General features: G+C 39.6%; 2 protein-coding genes across 2 annotated transcripts in view; both read left to right on the plus strand.

Annotated features, from left to right (window-relative positions):
• slit3 (slit homolog 3 (Drosophila)) overlaps nucleotides 1-20,617 on the plus strand; it is a 199,544-nt gene that overhangs the window by 102,706 nt on the left and 76,221 nt on the right. The window contains exon 5 of the mRNA XM_033974025.2: nucleotides 17,879-17,950. Coding sequence (XP_033829916.1) covers nucleotides 17,879-17,950 — 72 coding nt within the window. The remainder of the gene's footprint in view (nucleotides 1-17,878; nucleotides 17,951-20,617) is intronic.
• ttc9c (tetratricopeptide repeat domain 9C) overlaps nucleotides 1-20,617 on the plus strand; it is a 162,441-nt gene that overhangs the window by 34,929 nt on the left and 106,895 nt on the right. The window lies entirely within an intron of this gene.

The following is a 20,617-nucleotide window of genomic DNA, read 5'->3' on the forward strand; positions in this document are numbered from 1 at the left end:
ACAGAGATAACTGTTTTTGCTATTGAGCTCTTTATATGAATATATCAATGCCTGCATGCTAGAAGGTAACATCAATAAATGCGTTAGCCATAGAAAATGATTTGATTTGCATTGTGTGTGTAGATATTTTGATGAGGGAACAGACATTATTATATATTGTGGTACTGGGATCATGCTAACTTCCCATTGTCTTTATACAATACATATAATATATTGCAATAGGTTTACAAAATAAGTGAAAAACAGCCACAGATTTTTAATTAATTGAAAGTTGGTGTGAAATTGGCTTCCAGACTCAGTTCAAGCTAAAAGTCATATACTTCACAGTGCCCCATGTCTACAGCGTGTATAATATAACAATATCTAAAGTGTATTCATAACACATTTGTGAATGCACCATTACATCCCGTCAATAAATTAACTTCAGTTTAATTTTAAAAACTTTAAAGAGCACCCATCACCGTCAGATACAACTTGCTTGTCCATACATCACTTATCGGTTGCAATTAGACATTCTAGACAAGACAGATTAATGAGAGAATGTGTAATGAGACCAAGCGTTGTCAAATGAGAAATTGTGCTCTGTGGCTTGGCCCTTAACTCACTGTTTAAAACAATGGACAGGTGACTAAAAATATGACTTCCATACAGTGTAGTCTCAAGGAAGCATTGTGTGGTAAAAGGAGAGATTAAACCAGGGTTGAGAAGAGGATGAGGTGAAAAGGGCAGAGGAGACGAGGGAGGACAGGACAAGATGAAAGGAGCAGACAGAGGAGAGGAGGTCCCCCACCGAGATCTCATTTCCAGCTTTCTGATAATACTGCTCTTCTTCTGGCCCTAATCTCTACATGGCGGAAATGACAAACACGCAGTCAGAACCTCTTGAGGACTAGTGTGGACAAACAGTGTATCCACAGCCAATGCTAAATCATATTACCTCTTTACAACATTGTACATTAAAGGTGTATGCTGCTTTTTACACTCTCCTTCACACTCTGAGCTACGCACACATGCATCGCCTGCTGGGAGCCTATTAGCCCCCGCACGTCATATAGCGAGCATAGCATAATGGTTAACAGATCTACGAATATCTGTCTTTCTTCTCATTGGAGGGATAAAAAAGCACAGATACAGAGGCTACATACGATGTGGAGGAAGTAGAACGAAAAGACACACACAACAGGTGCGCTGGGTGGGAAATGCGAGCGATGTCTGAGCATTTTTGGGCTTTTTGGGTGCATGGTAGCGGTGATGTTGCCAGCTCTGACTCTCATCAGTCTGCCTAACGACCCAAGTGCCACTTTGATTCATGTCCAGCGGTGACAAATTTGGAGGACATTTAGTGGAGAACTGGGAAATTACACCTTAATCTGTCTGAATTCACCACAGAGCATGAGATATCTACAATAGAATGTACAATGCAAATGGAGAAAAAAGAGTTTTGTGGACTAAATAAATTGTTGACCTTTAGTGAGTGCTCAATCAGGATAGGAACAGACTGCAGATATTGTTAGTAGTATTAGCCCTGCCCAGCCCACACTCTCCTCTCCTGTGCACTGATGGTGAAATTTAGCAACATAAGGTTAAAATCTAGGGCAGTGTAGCTTTTTGCATATTTGGAAGTTTGAAGTGGGTTAGGTTAGAAGTAGTAGTAGTAGTAGTAGTAATAGTAGTAGTAGGAGTAGGAGTAGAGGTAGTAGTAGTCTGTTATAGGAACTTAATTACCATTCTGTTGCATTTGTATGTGTTTCTTTTATAAATCATAGTCTATTTTACACCAGCGGCGCTAGGCCTGTCACAATAACAAATTTTGAAGCACAGTATTTCGCTACAGAGAAATATAACGATAAATGATAATACTGAAACTATTTTTTGCCACTGACACAATAACTAAAAACAGCATAAGCAGGATAATCCCAGTAAACCATTTTTATGGACTGTATCATTAAAAGGCATGGGCTCCCACAAATAAATAACAGAATGAAGCAATATTTTTCCATAGAAGTTACTTATTCAGCCTTCTACCAGCCAGATCTTATCGTATTATAGCTAAAATAACAAAAATCTCTTCACTATTGCAAAGAAAATGTGCACATGAACTATTGGACCCAAATAAATATTGTTCCAGCTTTCATATATTGAACGATAAGTCAACACAGTAATCATCATGACAGGCCTAAGCAGTACTTGTGTTTGAGATTAACTTTCGCTGCTTTTATCTTAGTCGGCTAACAGAACAGCGCCATCTACTGTCAGCCTGGCCTTGAAAGCTGTAAAAGGCTAAACCTCATACCTGTTGGGTGGAGCTTTGCCATTTTTCAATTACGCTTGGTCTAGTTTACCAAACACACAGCTTATATTTGTCACTGACCTCCTGTCTTCTCCCTCCCCATCTGCGTTCCCTCAGCCGCAGCGTCGAGAACTATAATGGCTCCTTGATTACCTCTCCGTGCCTTTTGCTCTGAATGACTAAACATACTTATGATTTCACTTATTTTAACTGTACATTACTTCACAGCACACATGAGCCAGACCCTCACTATAATTTGCCGTAATTGTGTAAGCCATGGTGTAACATTGTGTTTTTGTTGTCAATCTTTGCTGCTGCTGTTTCAGATCTAGGCCAAAATAACGCTACTTCAACTATTTTGTATGATTCATGGAGAGGCTTGAAGTACACTGGAACGGATGTGGCTTGAAACCTTTTGGGCATAAGTCAGTGGTGTATACGTATTCCTCCTACATGTTTCGGTAATGTGCCAATAGCAGTTAGCGAGCGCTGTATGTTTTGGGCCCTTGGCTGGGTGTTGTGTTGATGATGTTGCTTAGATACGGTAATTTGCTGGGGTCCTGTTTACCATCAAGATAATGCAGTTGCCATGTGGCTTTGCTCTGTTTGTGTAACTCATAGTGGATTGTTGCGTTTTTTGGTGCACTTTTTGGAATAGAATTGATACCACCGTGACCCAAGGTTGATTTTTTGAACCATGTAAACTGTAACGATCAGAGGTATGTGAGTCATAAAAAATGATTAAGAATAATATAATATGATACAGGACCATTTCATACGATCTGACAGGGTACCGTGTTTCTTCATGCATGGTAAGGCCACCCAGTCTGAACAAGGTGAACGCAGTGTTGTGATTGGACAATTTCACCAGTGCCTGGACTAAATTAAGACAATATTACATTTAGACAATAAAATCACAAAGACCAACCTCAAAACTAAACAATAGGTTCTTGGATTTCTCGGGAGAAAGCGGTGAACCCGTCTTGGATGCTTGTTTCGTTCACGTTTAAATCATCAACTGTAAAACCATTATGTAAAAATAGTTATACATATTTGAAAACCATTGAGTAAAAGCGCAGATTCAATATGTTGCTGTGAAATGTGTAAACAAAATGAATTTCTTGACTGCATCTTGTTGGGGAGCATCTAATGTGGTCGTCACCCATGTTGCTGAGGTAAAGATATAAAGTTGTGAAATTAGCCTGGCCTTGTAAAGACTGATGTAGTTTTATTCTGGAAAACATTAACAGTCTGGCCCAATTACCCCTCAATGGCTGCCTTCTGCTGGCGTGTATGTATGTGTGTGTGCCCAAACATGCTGTGCCTGTGTGTGTGTGTGTGTGTGTGTGTGGCGGACATACGTCATGTGTATACAGCATGTGTGTGAATGAGAGAGCTGAGCATGTGATAGCAATATGTGCTGATTGTGCTCTCCTGGGTGCTGCCCTCTCCGTGCCTCCACCCCAGGTTGTTTCTCTAAACTCACCTCCCATCCACAACATGTCCTTGACCACTTTCCCCTCCGCCTTATGTGGGCCGTCTTCTTCTGTTTTGCATTTGTTTAGCAGACACTTTCTTGGATTTAATCGTTTATTGTTGCCTTGTTTAGATGTGGTGCAGGTGAAAAAAGTTGGTGATGCTGATTCTTTGAAGAAACATGGTGGTTCATTTTTCCTACCCATAAGTTGTTACTCTGATTGGGTAAAAGACATGATCTTGGCTATAGTTGCTTTATTGTCCATATTTTATACATGTTCAACTGCATCCCCTGTCCATAAAGGGTTTTTTTACAACAAAAAACAAATATTACAAAGGCAATTAATAAGATATCTTAATCAGACTTGTTTTATTGTACTCAGTGGTTTACAAAGTCGTTTACTTCATTTAATACACCTCTATCTGGGCACCATTAGTCGCACAAAGCACATCAAGACGGGACTGGATTTCTTGCCATGTTCGCTGTAGCAGAGCCTCATCAATTCTTCCAGTCGCATCTGTATCTTTTGCTTTAGTTCAGTAATGTCCTGTATCTTTGTTCCATACACGATATCTTTAACATCGCCCCACAGAAATAAATCTAGAGGTGTGATATCTGGTGAAAGTGGTTGGTTTGGAAATGTTGGAACGCACGAAAAATGCAATGTGATTAAAAACTTTTATAACCACAGAGTACAACAGAACAAATCTAATTAACATATCTTATCAATTGCCTTTGTGTAATTACATTTTTAAACTATAAAGAGACTATATTTCTCACATTAAACGATGATGTGGGTTCTATAGTATTTGATAGAAACAATTACATACTTGAGCATTGACTGAACAATGCCAATGACACCGTTTGATTGCATTATTATACTGAATACACACACACAAGACCTTAGAGTAGACGTTCATCTTTATTTTAAATCTTAATTTCCGATCTTGAGCATCTTCCCATTTACTTGCCTTCCGCTTCCTTCTGTGTCCTCTACCTCCAATGCCCTCTTCCTCTCTCCCCTCCTCCCTCCCACTCCCTTCCTCCCACCACGCCCCCTCTCCATTAGCAGATTAGATTTAGTCCCATAATGCCACTGGGCACTATGATTTTACCGGCTCTCATTACTCCTAAATCATCTTTCACTTCTTCCCTCTCACAGCGTTCTGCATGCACACACTCCCTCACACACACACACTAACCATATGCCATATGTCTGGACACCTCTGAATTAGTGGCGGCCTGTGATTTGCGATGTGCTGTGATTAGATGGGAGGGGTAAATTTGGTTCAATTCCGCTCCGTCCACATCCATTCTTTATACGTCTCTCATATATTCCCCCGGGCGTGAATGATTTTCATATCACAATGTTTAAAGCAGGCTACACACTGTTAGACAAGGCATATTTTGGAGGAGAATTCTGCAGGAATGATGGGGACTCAAGAGGCACTCCGATCAAATTTATATGAAAGACGGTACTGAATCCTGTGTAAGTCAAAGAGACACTGGAATTATGGGTTATGGGCTGTGCAAAGTGTACACTGCCAGGCCGAAATACCTTAGGTTTAAATGTAATACCCTTTATAATGACATGGCTTCTTTAGATGTCCTTTGATATGTCCCTTAGTAAAATAAACTTTTGTCCAATTGATATAGATTTCAACTATATTTTGCTATGCCCTCTAACATGATCTAATGAGGTCTTACATTCTTATTTAACATTTTTGTATCTCCCCTATTGCATACCTTTGTAAAACAGGAAAAAAAAAACATGTGTGTGTGTTTTCTCATTAGTCACTGTTACCTCTTTTTTTTTCATTTTAGTGCCATTTCTTGTTGTGGGTGAAAACCACAGGATCAACTCAGTCAAAACGCCTCATCCAAAGTGACGTTACCATTCTAACATTCACACAGGTTGTCTGAGTTGTACCTAACAATGTGACCAGCAATTGTACAGACGACAATGATCTTGAAACGGGCAAGGGATAAAAAAAAAAAACCTCTAGTGAAAATTGCCTGTATATCCTGATGCATGTGAGCGGTGAGGGCTCATCGTTCCTGTAGCGTCAGCGTCTCATCCTTTACTATGGCAGCCGGTGAGTTAGATGTACTTTGGTCCATGTGACTAAACTGCTGATCACCATGTCCATTTTAATCACGCCAGGACAGCTCCGAGCACATTTACAACGTTCATCTGCATGCAAGACCCGCCAGAGCACATGAAATACACTGCACAATTCAAGGCAGTGCGTGGGTTCAAAAAACATATGGAATAATGGTATAATAGGACTGCACATTGTCGTATATAGCAGTGGTGGTATGTGTTTGACTCATAGAACTCAAGCTCCTTCAGGGTCTATATGGAGTTTTGTTTTGTCAATTTAATGCACATTTTTGCTAATTTGGGTAGATCCTTATTTTGAACTAATATCGCAATATTGTATTTTTATGTTAGATCTGTGTTAGACCTAGTTTAAACAAAGATTAATCGTGTTTTAGGCTTATTTTTTATGTGGTGTTACTCAAAAGGCCAAATATTATCTTGATTGATTTAATTTACATAATACATGTGGAAATTTCAGTTTTGTTACAAAGTTCAAATTTCGTATAATATAAGTAACATTTCAAATACTTTTAAATTGAATAGAAATATGAAATAAACAAAATAGAATCTAAACAGAGTAGTTATTTTTATAAAGGTCACCATTTAGACATTGACCTTGAAATATGTCGCTCTTCCACAAACATACAATTAACATTTTGAACAATCAGAATGCAGTAGACTTACTACATCTTCATTACCTCTAATCCCAAATGTCAGAGGAGGTCTTTTTGTTACCCCCTGCCGTGTCTTGATGTTAAGCCCTATTTGCTTTTTAACCCACATTTGACCACACAAATTAGCCACAAATCCATTTCCTGCACCTGTCTGCCCCGTTCCCCTCGGAGCCCAGCCAAAAGCCTGCAGGAGATCCACAATAGCCCTGAATCTGGATCCACTCACTCTAATCTCTCCTCCTTAATGGGCACACTGCTGCTCAGACACACCCTACTTCTACACACTCTGAATAGAAAGCAACCAAAACTGCCCCATAGCTGCAGGTGCAATTCCACTTATCCAATAACATAAGTGATTTGGGAGGAGGACCTTTGCACTGCTAACGACTTTATGCTAACATTCAAATGCAGGCACACGTTTACAAACACACCGTCTGCTCGCCCGTTAGCCATGACATTAGCCACTCACTGCTACTAACCAGATCACGGCTGCGCTAAACAGATTAGGGCCTGGAGACGACATAGCAACCATGCACACAAATGCCTTTTATATTTCTGTGGTCTGCAGCAGCCTGGCTATCTCTTTCCCTTCCACACACATGCACTGAGTGGAGGAGACAGTGCCCACGGCTAAGAGGCAGGAGCCAGTAGCTATTGTAGAACACAGCGTGTCAGAGGAATTAGCCCAGCGCTATAGAGAGGCAAGATGACAGTCAGCTCTGTTAGCCTTCACAATCACTTTAGTTTACCAACTACTTTTGGACACATGTAAAAGACCCACGCTGCTCATGGCAACGTTTTCAAGGCTGAAAAGAGCAGAGTGGAATTCTGAAGAAATAAAATCTCCTTTAAAATGTATTTAATGCTAAAAATAATACTTTGATTAAAAAACAAGCCAGCTTCTGTGTAGAATCTGTTACAAGGAGCAAGAACTAGTGACGTGACGTTCACGAACGCGTCAGCTCTTTTGAACAGTTCCTTAATGTGAACGCGTGGAACCGGATCTCGTTTTTTAAAAGAACCAACGTTTTTCTTTAAAATGTTTATGCTTTTTATCGTGATTAACATTGAATCAATACAAGAATCAACACAGAAGCAGAGCAGACGACACGAGTGAGAGCTTTATGCACAGAAAAACATAATCACAGTTTTTATTTATTATTATTGTAGTGCAACATTTTATTTTGATTATTCTTAATTCCAGATGTTCAACACACTGTCAGTTTGAACCACTTTAAACAGATCTTAGTCTTGGTCATTTCTGTCTTTGATTAGTTTGTTGTTAAAATGTGTTCTCATGTTGGCTTCTGTCCTACAAATAAATGGTAAAGGAGCGAGTCTTTTGAACGGCTCTTTGAAATGAACGGATCCAAAAGACTCAGATCCCATAAAAGAGCCGAAAGTTCCATCACCAGCAAGAACACATATAAAATAGCATTTACTACTCTACTATAAGATCCTGTTTATATGATATTCTGTGTTTAGGTCGGAGTTAATACTTCTTGTTGTTTTTGTTACTGTTGATGTGTTGTTGTTATGTAACTGCATTTGTGACATTTGGTTGCGATGCCGACAAGTTGATGTGAAGGTTCTGCTCATGAGTTTCTGTTCTGTTTTGGAGCCTGGCTGTAGTGAGCTGAGTCTGCTGTTTTGCTCTTGTTTTGTTGTGGGTTACGACCTACAGTAGCCCTTGTGTTCAGAAAATAAACAACCAGAAGAAATTTGGCATATTCCTTACATCAGAACACCACAATATTCTTTTGACCCGTATTAGTTACTGTTGCGAGAAGGGCATGTGGTTTTCTCTGTAATTCTTGTGTTTCTTATTATGTCTTTTACTTTTGCTCTGAAACTATTTGCACACATATTCGTCTCATTCGCAATAGCATCCCAACACCAACAGTCATGAGCTGCATTGTAAAGTGATTATCATTCTTCACATTTACAGAACATACCCACGATCATTGGGCGTTTTGTGTCAGGTAATTTTTATATCACATTTCCTGCATTGTTTCGTTATATGGGGTGAGGGAACTCCTACTGAAACCCTCATTGTGAAAATATAGTGTTGTCTGTCCTTTTTGTACTAGGGAGACTATTACGTCATTGGTCAGGCATAATCCCTCAGGTGTTTGCTACCTTCACTTGCACATAGGCCACCTTGTTATTAACCAACACTACAAAGATCCCTTGCTGTGGCTTTCCAGACTGCAGACTCCCTGTACATGTTTTCTTTGTTTGTTCCTGTCTGTGCTCACAACTATGCACATCATCTTTCTTTCTTTTTTAGCCACATGGGCCAGTGGAGACACCTATGATATTCTGCTGCGTTTCCACAGCTCCGAAGTTAATTGGCCCCGCGGCAAAATGGCCACTCGGTAACTATAGCAACTCTGACCCACAGCAAGACCAGCGCCGAAGTCCAACAGATTTACCTGAGACACACAACGGGGTAGAGTTGGCACGCTCGCATATATCAACTAGTCGCTGCTTCTATCCAATCTGCTAATTTGTGGCGTGTTATTTATGGGTGCCGATGTGCTCCACAGATGATAATAAAACAAAACTGCACAGTCAGCATCTTTGCACCTTCTCTATAGCGCACCCCCTGCACTTGTTTTCTCCCAAGAAACTTTTACGTATTTGGCTTGAATCCAACTACGGCAGTCTCTCTTTACTTGTCTTTTCATGGATCATAGTCAATGATCCAAACACCATTTTCACAAACCAGTAAAGTTTGCCTAATGCAGATGCAAATATGATCATCTTGAGCACTAAATGTAGATGATTTGCTCCGGTGGCTATGAATGTGGGAGGAAAGCATTGCATCTCTGAAAAGTGTATTACTTTGATGTTTGTATTGCATTATTTTGAAAGAAATTTGTGAAAATGCTCTCTTAGCTTACCACTCACAAGTCCATTTCTCTGAACTGTGGGTCTGTGCTGTAGCTGTAGGTACATGTGTTCCATTCAGATGTGGGTTGCCAGGTTTATCCTCTTTTTTTCTCTCCCACATCCAGCTGTTATGAAGCACCTTGCGTTCTTTTAAAAGTTGCCCTGCCATTTAGTGTGCGCAATTAAACCTATAATCTTTTATTCTCAGTTAAAGTAATGGACTGTTCAGAAATAACCTCCCAAAGTGTCTTTTGTTTTCATACAAAATCTGGATAACAGCACTTAAGGCTGATCTCGTAGCAGTGCACCAGTTTATGGGGTTCTGAAGAACAGATCCTTTTAGTCAAGGAGCTTAAGCATTCTTAAACAGAGTCTAAATCCTCTGTAGCACTAAATGCTTCAAATCCATTTTTGTCTAAAGAGCTCGTCCACATTCAGGATTGCTTTATTGTTCTGAGGTCATGTGCTTGTCATAGTTGAAGTAAATCGACTTGTTTATGCAAAACTATGAAGAGACTTTCAGTAAAAAAGCAGAAGCTGTCAGTAATTTATGTCAGGTGCCCTTTATGACAGATTTTGGCCCGTGAATAATAAATCTAGTAATATTTACAAAGGTCCTAAAGAACAAGGTGACTACTAAATTAGCTTGATAAGAATTTATCAATGCAGTAGTTCAATGATAGGAAAGAGGAGGACACTTTTAAAGCTTGCCCCTACGCAGTTTCACTTGCTATAAAGTGATTGGATGTGTCTGCCAGGTAGTTAACACTGCTTTCCTTCTTGCACATTTATCATTTTACTTTATGTCCTCAGTAGACCCTCACAAGCTTCCAAAGTTATGAGCATTCTCAATAAAACACCCGAGACAGTTCAAACCAAGATTTGAATCCTGCTTTCCTTATCTATTATTGTTTAGTGAGCATTTTGTGTCTCTGCATGTGTGTTGCTTTGAGCGTAGTATTTAAAAATGTTTACACACACACTTTTTTGTTTTTTTTTAAATAGAGCCCATTTCCACTTTCAAGGCACTCAAAGCACTTTACATCAAGGAACCACTAACCCATTCACACACACATTCATCTGTGGGAGCAGCAATCACACCCGCCAACTTGTGAGTCACTGGATCTGACCGCTGTACCAATGATATTTACGTCAAGAGAATTCAAACCGCCAACCTTTGGATCAATGGACAAACACTTAAACCATCTGAGCTGCTGTTACTGCTTATTTTTTGTGCTTTTCACAGAATACTGAGAAAATGGCTAAAACCGAAATAGTAAAAGGCCTATAAGATGTTGGAATCCTCTCCTAACAGTTCTTCTATGATAGATTCAGTCTGTTGTCATGTGACATGAGCAAACAAGATTGTGCTAACTCAAGGTCCCTAAACGCTCCACTAAACTACTTTAGCTGTCAGCCCATTTTATCAACTCTCTGGCCCCTCCATCTATCCCACTAAAGCCTAGATGTGTCTTTTGTTGTGCACTGGTTAATCCTGCTTCCTCCGCCTCCATCTATCTTTTCTCTGTGTGTCCGCTATAATGCCTCCTCTTGATCCTCTGCTGCTGGAGTTTTATTAGCTCCATAAATGTCCCTAAGAGCCGGCGATACTGGAAGCAAAAGGAAGAACTAACAAGAACTGTAGTCGTGATACCGCTTAGACCCCATCTCTACAGACCATTCAAATAAGAGAAACAAAATGGCGTCGGGGACATTAAACTAAATTAGCCAATAACAAATGACCATGCCTGCTCTAACCTCACTGACTGATTTTTTTTTTCTGTCTGTGATAGTAACTCATCTAAATTTGCTGGACGTCTTTCGGGCGGGGAGCCAGAAAAGCTTTTATATCCATAAAGGCCTATGGATCACAGAGAATTGCATTAAGCTGTCCAATTTAATTACAGTATCGACAAAACATAATAGATACTTACAGGCGTGCGCAGAAGGATGGGGAGAAAGGGGGAAGAGCACAGCAGAAGCCCAGAGAGAAAAAGTGCAGACAATGTCCATTTATAATGCTGATGCAGAGGATGTCAGAGGAGGAATACAAGTGTGTGTGTATGTAAACAGGATGTGTGAGGACCCGAGAGAGCACTTGAGGGAGCTAAGTTTGGTTTTGATTCGGCAGCTTCTGAATGGCAACATCTTCCAGCACCCACGCATTGCAACATGCCTTGTACCAATTCCAGATGTCGCGATATCAAATGTTAGTGATTATTGTGAGAGGAAGGTTTATAATTTTACAGTTATTAATAATTATACATCCCATGACCAAACCATCTTAATTAGCTTTCATTTTCACTGTCTGATACATCACCATGTTTCTATTTTGTGGTCAGCTTTATAAAGGTTTTTTGTTTGTTTGTTTTTTTACTTTTAATTAAAATGAATTTCTTCTAAAACAAAGTAATCCAGTTAACAGATTTGAATTTTTCTATACTATGGCTCATACCTGGATTACACAAAAATAAATACTATACTACTATATTATTATTTTTATCATTACCATATACTATAATCCCAATCATTTATGAACCCAATAATGTTTCTTGACATCCCTGGGCTTGACATGTGTTTTAATAGGCTTTAATTTCATTGAAACAGAGTTGGTGGACAGGATGAGAGGGTGAATGTGCGGTGCCATGGGACCGTCTGTGGTGTGTGTGTCGTACCAGGTGTACCGCAGAACCATGCTGTCCGAACGTATGCTTTAAAAACAGCTTAGTTTTAGTTACTAACCTTAAAATGCCATTGTTTTTGGATAACTTTAAGAACTAAATAACACTTTAAGTTTATGATTCACGTCAATTTTAATAGACATGAGAAATGAATACATTAATACAGTTCTCTTTTGTTGCAATGACGTAATAACTTTTCATTTACCTTGGACCAGACACAAAAACTATAACCAAATCTGACTGCAGTACAATATCCCCCCACACCCCAGTGAACCCGCAGATCATTTCACTGTGTCTACTTTCCCCAATGTCACCCCACTGCTTCAAAACCACAGTTAGACAAGCTTATAGAAAATCTTAGCTTGTCCCGTCCCAGGCTGGCTCGAGTCTGACAGCCCGCGTCCCGTTGGCTGTGATCAATACTGAGGGGCAAGATTTTTATTCATAAAGCACCCTCTTAATTAAATCATGCGAGGGGAGCAGAGGGAGGGGCGAGGGCGGGGGGCACGGAGGACACACACTGGTGAGGAGGGGTTACGAGACGGAGCAAGGGCACAGAATCAAACGAGAAAACACAAAATAACAGACACAGCAAGAAGAGGGATGGAACATGCTGCAATCTTTCATTCAGTTGTATGTTTTTTTATATCGTCTTCTGTTTTAAAACGTGTTCTTGATACAGACAACACAGATCCTAGTATATGAAGCGTAGTGCAGTGTGGCATCACTTACTTGACTCTATTCTTATCTCACAGTTGAGTGTAGCCTTTAAAACACGAGTGATATGAGCCTGCCAGGAGTCGATATTTATTACTCTCTTTATAGAACAATATTAAATGCAGTTACAGCCCTCGTGAGAAATGGACAAGGGTCAAAGTACAGTAGAGGAAAGGTTGATAAAATAGGACAAAAGGACAGAAGAAAGGGCAAGAAATTTACAGGCATTTGTGTAATTTAAGTTTGAAATGCCAACGTGATTAACAGTGTGAGCGTGGCTTAATAGATCGAAGTGAAACTATTACGGTACAACACATAGACGCAGAAAAAGAATATGGCAGATACGTAAGAGATCAGGATTGTGTCGTTACAGCTGAGAGTTTTCAGTTAGCCCCAATGTTAAACCAAATGGAGAGTTAATGATGCTAAATGCTAAACTTAGTGCTCATTCATTCACTATTTACATACAACAGGACATCAGACAAAAGATGGGAGGGACGAGGTACAGTTAAACTATACATATTTACCTATACATTTTTACCAAGAAGCTTATCTGGTTTATTGGCTAATGCATCTCCATGAACGTCAAACATGGAGGATTTTGCTAACAACTGACGTTTTTTTTTTTTTGACATTCGATCACAAGCTCTTTGGGGCCTCTGCATGTTGTACATCTAAGTTAGCCCGTCTCCTCAGAAGCATGCTTCATTGTGTAATACGCCCTGTGTGAAAGGGTTAACACTAATATCCGTGCAGACTGACCCCGCTGCTGGTATTATTCTCCTCACATGAATAATGGAACCCAATATGGAGTAGGTGATAGCTGCGAGCGTCCACACTAAACTGGTATAACCTCAAAAAACACACACACATGCCCGAAAGGTGAAGCTAACTGTCACCGCCAATCCCTCCAGACTCTTAGGCTCTCATAGAGACATTGTGCCCAGAGAACAGAGGCCTTTGCTGGGGAAAACTGAAAGCCGAATTGGGGGGTCCGTGTGTGTCGAAATGGCAACGTCTGGAAGAGATTTTGTCAAAATTTAATCAATTATACAGAATTTAGAAGCCACGATGGAACAACATTTTCATCTGCTGCTGCTGTTTTTACTTCAACCTCATATTTTTGTTGCCTTTCTCAGTTGTTCTTATCACTTTTGTTGTCCGAAGCGTTTTCATTCCCAGCCACCGCTTGCAAAATCACTATAATTTACAGAATTTGTCATCCTAATAGAGCTGATGTATTATTCAAACAGCCATCCGTCGTTTTAATAGAATTTTGGGGAGATTAATTGCCCACTCCCTGAAATGTTGTGGCAATAGAGAGCAACCCAAAAGGCTAAATCTAATCATTGAAATGTGGAGGAATGGGGCGCATTGGTGTGCAAGCCATTTCACTAAACAAATGAATATCATGTCCACCTGTTATTATGGTTTATGAGCCAGTGTCCTTTAAGAGGTGGCAGGCAATCTTCTGCTGGTAATCGTTCAGTTCAATATTCTGTGTCAATCATAACATTAGCGGAAGTCACTGTGAATTGTCCATGTTTGTAAATGTTTGCATTCAGTTTAGATCTTCTATCTTTCCTATTTTTATAATTTAGTGTGAATATCCTGTAGGTGTCTCCAATTAGGTAGAACATGCAGTATATGTGTTGAAAATAAATAGATGCTTTTATTAAAACAGATATATTTGAAGTTGCAGTAAGATCGGCTGTTATAGATTAGAACGGAATAAACTTTATTGGCCCCTAAGGAAAAATTGTCTTGGACTCAACAACATTTACCACATTTCACAACAAGGACAATAGACGTTAAATTCAGTGTAAATACGTTCCCTAAAACAGATGAATCTTGCAATCAATTATTTTGGAAACGTGTTTACGATCATCAGTCATGGCAATCTCCTTGACAACAAATCTAGTGAAAATAAGCGAATACAGGGCACAAAAATCAATGCTTGTTTTTCTTTATTTTTACACATTGAATTCTATCAATATAATTCTTTGCCATCTGTTAAACGTTTGGCCTTTTGTTCTGCAGCGTTACCACAAGTACTGGGCAAAAGAGCACACAAGAGCTCATAGTGTGTGTTCTTATTTTCTGTCCTTAAGCCTATACAATGCCAGGCACATAGTTTTCCCATCAGGGCCCGCAGAGACGAGATGGGGAAGCGCTCTCATCTCTCATCAAACAAAAGGAAGCAGCCAGAAAACACAGCTCTGAATGGGGCACGACCAAAATGATGAAACCTTGTTAGTCTGAGAAAATGAGACTGTGTGCTGTTTGCTTTCCAAACATGACTCCCCAATTAACATTCAGCATAATGACAGTGTAGAACAATGCTGAGGGAACGCTTCCTCATGTTGGAATGAGGAAGAATTAGATGACATCACAGAGTAGACGCTCTTATGTCACTTCACTGGAGGAGAATAGTACTGATGACAGCCAGATTACAGTTCACCATGAAAACGGAAATACCATTATAAAATAGGATTATGATTAGGATTGTTTTTATTTATTTATTTATTTATTTATGTTTCTAACTTTTTATTAGAAGTGATTGAGCCAAACCTTTTATAATGGGAGTCTAGAAAAGTACTTCTTAAATGGTTTGGAGCAAGGTAACTGTGATAGAAATTTAAGTATGTCCATGTTGTATCTTTAAGAACATCTGATCTGTGTCAGTCTGTCAGACCAGACTAGACATTAACATGTGTGAAGGCTCTGTCTCCATCTTCCAGGAAAGCCTTTGTTGTCTTGGCTGTTCTCAGGTGTAAAGGTTCATTATCTCCTGGGTGTGAAACAAAAGTCACTGCTTTGAAATGTATGTAGCTTTGTCTGGTATAAATACTCCGAGCTCAGATGCTCTGGGGGACAGAGTAGGGGGACGGGGAACGGAGTAGGAGACTTGGGATGCCGAAAGGCTACCAGTCTGTAGCCAGGGGCAGCCTGGGCCTTGTCCTGACTGTATCTGCTGTAACAAAAAATAAGTCTTTTTTTCTGTATTTCAAAACTCACCGGGATTCCCAAATGGATTACTTTTCATCTACAATTGTAATTTTTTACAACAGTACCCCTTACAAAAGAGCTAAACTAGAAAAATTACACCAGGACTAGATCAGGACTTAAACAGGACTAAAACAGGACCAAACCAGGCATACATGACAATAATTGCTTACTGTATTTTATAGCAATATTATTAACTATTTTAAATGACGTGATTTTTCTCAAGGACCACCGATATATGACGCACACCCCTGTTTGAGGATCTGGACAGGGACTGACATTTAGACATTCATGTATACAGATAGAGGGACTTTAACATTATTTCCGTGCGGAGGCTTATAGTCAAAAACACATTTCTTTGACAAAATGAAAAAGGCAAACTCTTTTCTATAAATCCTTCTTCCATTCTGCTGAAGTTCAAACAGTGCATGGGTAAAAACTAGGTGTATGTTTCCCCTCTCCACAGCCTTAATGTATTGTAATTAGTGTTTGGACATGTGCTAGCGCTGCTGTTGATTAGCTGTATACATTTACTCTGCAGTAGGAAGTGTGTCCACATTGAACCTGACTGGCAGCGCTGGGCCGTGATTAGCTGCTCTGATATTTCATACATGTCCTCCTCTCTCCGTAATTACATTGTGCTTGGTGAACCCTGTGTGCCTGCCAGCCCTGCCTCTCACAAACAATACTAATAGAGTTAAGGCCCGGGCGCTTGTGTAGTGTCAGAAAGGCTTTGGCTCATACTATAGGGAGCGGCTGGGGTTGATACATGCACTGCCACTGCGGAGAAACAAACAGGGATGATATTGTGACAAAGAACTACATCAGGGTTGTAACCGTTGAGGGTTGAGTTCGGTGTTCAGGGTGAAGAAACTGTCACAGTGTCAGACGTTCAGTGTATTTTCTATTTAAACCCCCAGCATGTAACCTTTAGCCACAAGTAGACTCAAATAGCAGCTTTTGTGTCCTTCCTGTTTTGTATTCCGCAGGATTGCATAAAAAATATTACCATGAAGAATGTTCCAAAGTATATATTTTTTTATTTCCATAGAATTGTGCAGCCCGGCTAGAAATTTACACAGTGACACTTAAATTTAGCCGTGTTGTTGTTTGATTCTGCCTCTTCTTAGCAACCACACCCCGCTCCACCCTGCTACCTTCGCCTCTCAACCCACCACCTTCCAATCCAGTCTTCTACTTTCTTTCTATTTGAATTATATATGCGCGACCCTTCTCTACCACATCCTCCCTCTGCAGCAGCATGACCACCAGCCACGCCAGCCTCTTCTTCTTCTTCACCACAAGTGTCAGTTCCTCAAAGAGAGTTTTTTTTTTTTTTTTTTTGGCATTGATGATTTACAACAAAGCACACAGACTCACATCCAGTGTCTCACCTTATCTTCAAATGCTTTTATCCTTACATTTAAAAAGATTTCTGTCATGCATTTGTTATACATAAATATAAATGATATCGACTGAAAGGAAAATTCTCTGCTGCGTGTAACATATTGTGACATATTTTTATACAACAAAGGACATTTTTTTTCGCATTTTTATAGCGCGCACTTGAAAATGTTTTTTTTAAAATGCAGCTTGGTTTGAGCGTGTTCTTGAATCTGAATGAACCCCGTTACCTTCAGTGAACATGGTATATCTGAACATTATCTCCGGCTTTCTTTCTGTGCCAGTGGCTTTCTCTTCATCATATCTACACACACACACACACACACACATGCAGTGCAGCGGGTGTAGGGGCTTGTGCCAGCTATATTCCTGACAGATCTTCGTGTCTTTGAAGCTCTTCAGTCCAAATTGTTTCCCTGATCATAAATGTCACTTCATCCTCTGCCTCTCTCCATCTCCTTTTATTCCCCGCCTTTGTTGGGTAATTGTCTGTGTGTGTTTACCGTGTGCTTGTGTGTGTGCCATAGATCAAATGTTTTCTTGGCGCTCCCTGTTTGACTCCCTACATCTTCCAGCTTTTTGGAATACCATCAGTAATGTGCGTCTCTATATCTCCATGTGTCTGTGCAGAGACCTGAGTGAGAACCAGATCCAGGCTGTTCCCAGAAAGGCATTCCGTGGGATCACCAATGTCAAGAACCTGTAAGTACCGATACCTGCACTTTATCCATGCTTATCTTGTGCATTTCCTGTTCTATTTTACCCCGTTCACACAATACGCAATAGAGACAGTGATACAAAAACTAGCACTTTCTCATTGGTGATGACGAGTTTAACCTAACCAAACATTCCAAATTAACATGCTTTTTCTTGCCTGTTTATTTATACAAGGCCCATGTTTAATATGAACACAGAAATATTTTTGTTTTGTACTCCTTGCTTAGACATCTTGCCTTGTCAAAGCAGTATCTCACATAATACTTTTTATATCAACAACTTGGCATGGCAGTTCTTCTATAATGTCAATATATTAAAAAAAAAAATGTGCCAAATAAAACCCTGAAACAAGGAATTCATTTGACTATATATGGCTTTATACGTTATACTAAAGTTGTTATACTAAAGTACAATCAACAAGTAGTACAAGCAATAGTTAGTAGTTGTAGTAGTAGTATGTATGTATTGGTTGCAATAAAAGCTTACAGTAGTTGTCTATTGTAGTTAACATTTGATCCAGTAATCACAAATTGAATGTCATTAGATTGTATTAAAAACATAGTAACCCAAATTATGTTAAATACACATTGGTCTTTATATTGTCTTATAACACCAACATCTCACTTTATACCTCGTCCCTCTTTCTCTGTCCGGAGAGGTTTTGTCCCGGAATCAAGCGCTCAATAGCTCCCTGTCATTTATTCATGACGTCCTAATCACCAATAATGTGATCGATGGGCTGCCTGATCAATGTCCCTCGTCAATAACACACAATCAATGCCCCCTGATGCTGCAGAGAGGAATCCTGGCAGACTCCTGGGAATGAGCAACACGCACTATGCCAAACAAGTCGATGCAAGCGCACAAAAGACAGCAAAATTCAGCAATACCGTGTTTTTGAGGGAGGCTGCACAAATTTCTGTAAATAAGTAAGTGCGCTGCTGCAGATTATCAGTCATGTAGTCTTTTCTGGGTGCTTTTCTCAATATGGCCGCCGAAGTGCAAAGTAGATTATTACTCTTAGGTGAAATGGAGCTGAGCGGGGTTATACTGAGTGTAGAAGACGTGAGCAGGTGCTGCTGGATCAGGTCCAAACCTTTAGCTCAGGTCAGACTGTGTGTGTCTAACTGACTCGGCCCCATCACAGCGGACACAAGCCAAACTAAAGTCTATATGCACCACCTTACCTCCACCTGACACCGTCTCACCACATGTCCATCAATGACAACCGGAGCACGCTCTAACTGTGTTTAAAGTCTGAGCTGTATCCGCACCTGCTGAATACTGTGCATTTGATTACATGGAAAAAGATGGTGATGTTTTGGTAACATTTTATAGAATGGTCAAACCTTACATGATCCTTCACAAGGGTAGACTACATCTTCTGTTTCCAAACTTAACTAAACTTTTAAATCGTTTAAAATGGATTCCAATTTGAGACATATCCACTAAGTGCCCCTTAGAGCTCCCTAAGTGCTTCTAAAAACCTTATTATCAGATAAAAGGGAGGTACACAGAGACATTCTTTAGACTTTAAATGCTCATTTATTTGTTTAGTATCACTATTTGTCACAGTTGTGCAATTGTTTACCAAATCCCAAAAGGCACATTTGTGAATCACATTGGATAGAACATTTAAGACTCAGAAATGAAGCGATACATACAAATCTCCAAACAGAAAATACTCAGTAAATACTCAGTAATCACACATTTTATTATAGGCTACATTTTTGTTAAAAGTGTCAAAGTTATGAACAGTTCATTTTAACCTGCAAACTGACAAAAGTTTACAAACTTGAGGTTTATTAGCGCAATTCTCCTGCCCTTCACTTTTTAACACCTCTCTTTAATGCTCTCTCACTGCCTGCCAAAGTCTTATCAATCAAAGCTGACAGTCAAATAGTCTGTGTCTTCAGTTAAAATGTTTTCTGCTAGATTGCTTTGACCTACAAAGTGAGACATCTTACATTTGGCTCAGGGGAGGGGCAGAAATTAGGAGCGACTCAAGCATATAAAATCATTCAATTCTTCTTAGGGCCATTAGTGTTTAAAAGCACCTCTTCCTTCTCAGGAGTCAGCAGTTTTCCTCTTCTTTTGTTATGTCTCCATTTCAAATAGCACATTGCATTCACTTGCTGTATTTTATTTATGGCTTTTAGTCTGCTCTACAATTACTTTCTGTGAGATGGAACCCGTATCCTAATAAAATAGCATAAAAAGTAATTGAAAACTTTTCCATTAGATCTTTATATAATGATTTTGTAATTTAGAAATAGCAGTAGAATCACAAATACCATTGTGTTTTAATGTTTAATGTAATAACAATAATTCAGGCTAATGTAGAGTCATACACAGCAATGGAGTATTCGCCACTGAAATGAGATATCTGACTCGGGCGTAGCTGTACATGGAACGAAAATTTAAGTAGTGCAAACATTTGATGAGAGATTACTGTAAAAAGACCCCTCTCTACACGTACATCATATCTATTCTCGTATTATTCTACTATTAGCTAACTTTGTCCAGGAATTACTTTATTTCCAGAAAGATAAAACTCATCTTATCTCGTCCCATCTCCTTCTTTCCTACTTGTAGTATGCTCTCTCTAACTAACCACTAAAGTGCACTTCCCGTGTCCTGCTCCCTACATGC

The sequence above is a fragment of the Periophthalmus magnuspinnatus genome, chromosome 10, assembly GCF_009829125.3.
Source record: "Periophthalmus magnuspinnatus isolate fPerMag1 chromosome 10, fPerMag1.2.pri, whole genome shotgun sequence".
Taxonomy (NCBI): domain Eukaryota; kingdom Metazoa; phylum Chordata; class Actinopteri; order Gobiiformes; family Gobiidae; genus Periophthalmus; species Periophthalmus magnuspinnatus.